General features: G+C 48.8%; 1 protein-coding gene across 1 annotated transcript; it reads left to right on the forward strand.

The window, feature by feature from the left end:
• The first annotated feature begins 291 nt into the window (after positions 1-291).
• Positions 292-3,548, forward strand: LOC123070940 (coenzyme Q-binding protein COQ10 homolog, mitochondrial). The gene is made up of 4 exons (XM_044494359.1): positions 292-980; positions 1,079-1,274; positions 2,860-2,991; positions 3,080-3,548. Exons 1-4 carry the CDS (start codon positions 679-681, stop codon positions 3,200-3,202), a joined length of 753 nt encoding a protein of 250 aa, XP_044350294.1. The 5' UTR covers positions 292-678; the 3' UTR covers positions 3,203-3,548.
• The last annotated feature ends 1,471 nt before the right edge of the window (positions 3,549-5,019 follow it).

The raw sequence follows: 5,019 nt of genomic DNA on the forward strand, positions 1-5,019 counted from the left end.
TTGAATGGAATACAGGAAAAGTGCCTCGATCCGACGTGAATGAGTGTAAAAAAGAAGTTAGAGTGGATGCTGAAACTCCTATAGGATTGATGTGTAGCAATGCAATCCATATGAATTTTGGAGGTGTTGTTCCTTTAATCCAAACTCCAAAGGGCTTCGTTAGGAAAAAAATATGAAAATCCTTCAATCCAAAGAGCCCCTTAGACTTAAAGAAGCTTCCTCGGGGAAACTATTCCGCGGCATGGTCGTTGGTCAAAAATCTCGAATTAGGTGAGCACACGCAAGGACGCAACCGCCGTCCACCGGCCCGACCCTGGCATGATACTCGTGCCGCCGCCCGTACCGATCATCCGACGGCACAGCCTCGACGAGTCTTCGCCAGCTCCGACGATTTCTTTTCTTTTCTGGTCGCGCCAGATCGTAGGCACCAACCACAGCCAGCCACGCATCCCCCCACCGCACGCGCGCCCGCCCACCCCGCTGTCCTCCCTCCCCATACCGCCCGCTCCACCTCTCCCCAAATCCGATTGCCCCCGCAACCTAGGAGCTCCGCTCCCCCACGCCTCTCGCCCCACCCCCGATCCCTCCACGGCCTCCTCCGGCGACGCCGCCAACCGCACCACCGACCCCAGAATCTAGGGTTCCCCGCCGCCGGATCACGCCCGGAGGCCTCCAACGATGCTGCCGTGCGCGCGGTCGGTGCTGAGGAGGAGGGGGCTGGCCCTCCTGCGCGGGTTCGCCGAGGGCGAGTGCGGCAGGGGGGAGGCGCTCGCCAATGCCAGGTGCGCGGCCACGCTGGCCGGGCTAGGCGGCGCCCGCGGCAGGGTCGGGCGCTGGGCCGATCCGCCGGCGCGCGGCGAGCCGCGCCGGTTGGGCGCGGGCTGGCCCGCGGGCGCGCAGACGAGGAGCTTCCTCGGGTGCGGCGACGGGGAGGAGGGGAGCGTGCTCTCCAAGGTCTACGAGGAGAGGCGCGTAATGGGGTAATATACCAACGATGGCCCGCTTGCTCTATGGGTGCTCTCCGGGTGACTGCCTTCTGAAATGGAAATGATTGATTCTGGTGGCTGTGTCGTCCTAGGTACTCGCCGGAGCAGATGTATGCCGTCGTCGCGGCTGTGGACCTCTATGAGGATTTTGTGCCCTGGTGCCAGCGGTCCAGGGTTATTAGGCGGTATGACAACGGCTCGTTTGACGCCGAGCTCGAAATTGGATTCAAGTTCTTTGTTGAGAGCTATGTCTCTCATGTGGAGATGGAGAAGCCCAAATATATCAAGGTGAGACTTGTGTAATGCACCAGTCACCCCTCTCATGGGATAATGTAGTATGATATTAAGGCAGACAATTCAATTGGTATCACCTAATTAGATACCATTGATTCTCAAAAGATTCTAGAATAAGAAATAAAACTACCAGGGATGAAAGTTGTTCTAGAGTGAGCTGTATTGCAGGTTCAATCATATTCATGACATAGGTGGTAGCTATTTATTCCTTTTGTAATTGCAAAACCACCATCGTGATTTATATCATTCATCACTCAGCTGCAAATGGATGTACTATTCTAAGGGAGTATTGTTGTCACTTGTAAAAAATTGATTCATCACTTTCTTAGATGATTTATTGTTGGATCTGCTGATTATAACACTTTAACCTGGTTTAGTATAGGCAGTATTATTTTTTCCATGAGCTAATCCTAGGTTATTTGTTTATATTCATTTTGTTAATACGCCAGTCTCTTATGTGGCCAGACATGATAATATTGTAGTTGAACTATAAGTAGCGAACACTTATTATGTTGGAGATAGTGTTGGTAGATTCTTCAAATACAGTTTCCCCGACAAGACAAAATCGTCGCATACCTTCAAATACGGTATCTAACTAGCTTTAGCGTTTGGATCCCAGGCAGAGAAAGAAAATGAACTAACTGCTGTTTGGCGGTTTTGGCTGGGATGGAATGAACCTGCTTTTGAACAAACTTAAGCATTTCTGAGTTATTACTAAATTCACACTTGGAACTAACCAATTTGAGCAGATATTGTTCTCGGCTCATATCATAGATATTCTGGTCACCTTGCCATTATATATCATGTGAAAGTATAATCGCAGTGTCATAAACCTGAAAATGTATCATCCATTTAAAATCAACCAAGACAGAACATAACAAGAGTATGCACCAAAGTTTCATCATGAGCTTTTTTTAAACTCAAACTTTGATGGCTTCTGTAAATATGGATGTTTCTCTATGGGTTGATTTCTTTGATAAGCACAACTTTAGAAGTACTTTGCCTGAAAACTCGGAGGTGCAATTGATTTTGAGGTCATGACATTTGATCAGCTCTTGGATGACAGACTTCCTTAAGATGTACACAAACTAGCCGAATCCCAGCTCACTTGCGCGGCTAGATATTGCAATACATACATATGCTGTAATACTGATGAAGTGTCATACACTGGATCTCATAGATCTGTAACAGTTCTAATACATGTTTTTTTTTGAATTTTCATGTTTTTTATCTGATTAATCGGCACTGTTATAATCTGCACCCACCCTAATAAGCAGTGTAGGTCTGTCTCTTCGCTTTCTAATTAATGTGCGAACTTCTAGCCTTCCAGAGCAAGTGTGATAGCTTCTTTTCACTTTGTTCTAATAAATACTATGGTCAATGGATGAAAGTCTATTTATCAATTTGGATAGTTGGTTGCAGTTAATCTAGGGTACCTCTTTAACTTTCAGTATTTATCACAGTGATAGGCATTCTCTGTAGCAACACTAATGCTTTGTTTGTCCTACTTCTTACCATTTTTTCTCCTGAATTGAGTAGTTGCACTGTTTTTTGCTTCTGACTCTATTGCTCTGTGCAGACGACTGCGTCTCAAAGTGGACTTTTCGATCATTTGATAAACGTTTGGGAATTCGAGCCTGGTCCTGTTCCTGGAACCTGTGACCTTTACTTCTTAGTCGATTTTAAGTTTCAGTCACCCCTATATCGGCAGGTAAAACTTGTTTGCTATGAGTATGTATGCATATCAAGTGGCTTCATTTTGTTATTTTCCGCAGTCCTTATCAAGCTTTTCACTGCAGGTTGCTTCCATGTTCTTCAAGGAAGTTGTTTCCAAGCTCGTGGGCTCATTTAGCGATCGATGTTTTAGAATTTATGGACCTGCCGTTCCTGTGCTGGAAAAGTCTTACGGGCATGGAAGATAAACACAAATAATCCAATTTTGAAGAATCTCTTCATGGTAACTTGTCTCGGTAAACTACAACAGAGGATGACCATGCATATAGTCCTCCATTTGTGATGTCACGGTACCATTAGGCAAGTGGATCTCGAGGGAAATTGGCCAGAATTTTCACTCTTTGGCTATTTCTACGGAGAGATTTTTTATGTACTACTAGTTTACTATCCATGTGTAACAGCAAAATGGCCACACACACATACGATTGTTTGCCTGGTCAATTGGAAAGTGTAATTCGCCCTGAACTATGGGCACAAAGCGTATAAGCATGATGTATGCTTCTGATATTATGCGAACGGCAGCCTTGGGACTTCCTCGCTCGTCTTTTGAGCCATCTTCTATTCATTTTTGTTACATCATGTTCCTTCCAACTTAGTACTTGTCCATTGCAAACACTAGCTTGGTAGTTTTTCCCGTAGCTAAAAAACAAGGGTTTTGCTCTCCTCTGTCAGTAAGTCCCGCTGTAGCAGACAATGAATTCAGAGACGCTCCACACACGACAGTAATCTACACCATTGGATTGGCTCGTTTTGTAATCTGTGTGGCTTCAAAATCCTGTTGTGCACACATCGCGTATGAAAGATCGTGTGCACAGCAATTTCGTTTTATGTCCACCACGGACCGCCTCTATCCTCCCTTCCTCTCTAAGAGCATCTCCAGCCGTGTCCCCAGAACGGCCTTTCCAGGCGATTTTTTTATGCCGGCGCCGAAAAAACGGCCCAGTCGTGCCGATGGCGAATTCCGTCAGCTCGGCCCGTTTTTGCGCCAGGCATTTGCAGGCCGAACCTGGCGCACTGGGGGCGCTCGGGGGCTCCGGCGCAAGGGAAAAGTGTTCCCGGGGCCACATTGGTAGGCGAAAAAGTCAAGCCACCCGTCCAGATTCGCCTCCTACACCCCGCGCTCGGCCGCCACCCTACGTCACCCTGCCGATCCCGGCGCCGTTCACCGCCCATCGCAGCTAGGTAGACCATCTCCTGCCGGGAAAAAGAAGGGGTTTTGCCGAGGCAGCTTCTTCATCACCGTCTAGGCACCTTTTCCGGCATTCCGGCCGTGCAAGGCCTGTACACCGGCAGGCTTGCGCCCACCTCGCCCACAAGGTGTTCGGTGATTTGCCCGGCCCGGCGATGGACTCCAAAGATGAGGAGGCGCTCGTGGCGTTGCTGGAGGAGGAAGCCGAAGCCGACGTCCAGGAGCAGGAGCATCTCATGGTGCTCGCCGCCCTCGCCGACCTGCTCGCGAGCAGTGAAAAGCCGCGCACGAGGTGGCTCGACGCTTGGGCGGGTGAAAGCAAAGAACCGACATCGTCTGGAAGGCTACTGCATGCTCTACTCGGACTACTCCGCCGACGCTCCATTGCACGGTGAGAAAACATTTCGGCGCCGTTATCGGATGAGCCGAAAGCTTTTCCTCCGGATTGTGAATTCCATCCAGGAGTTCGACAGCTGCTTCAAGTGTAAGAAGGATTGCACCGGCACACTTGGATTCACCTCGATCCATAAGTGCATGACATCTATGAGGATGCTTGCATACGGAGCTCCCGGTGATTCACTCAACGACTATGGGCGCATGGCCGAGTCCACCACCATTGAGTGTTTCTACAAGTTCTGTAGGGCAGTGGTGGCAGTGTTTGGACCGCAGTACTTGCAAACACCCAATGCGGAAGACATTGCTCGGATCCTAGCACGGAATGAAGCAAGATGATTTCCTGGGATGGTTGGAAACATCGACTGCATGCATTGGAAATGGAAGAACTGTCCATTTGCTTGGCAGGGGTTGTACAAAGGC

The sequence above is a fragment of the Triticum aestivum genome, chromosome 3B, assembly GCF_018294505.1.
Source record: "Triticum aestivum cultivar Chinese Spring chromosome 3B, IWGSC CS RefSeq v2.1, whole genome shotgun sequence".
NCBI classification, from domain to species: Eukaryota; Viridiplantae; Streptophyta; class Magnoliopsida; order Poales; family Poaceae; genus Triticum; species Triticum aestivum.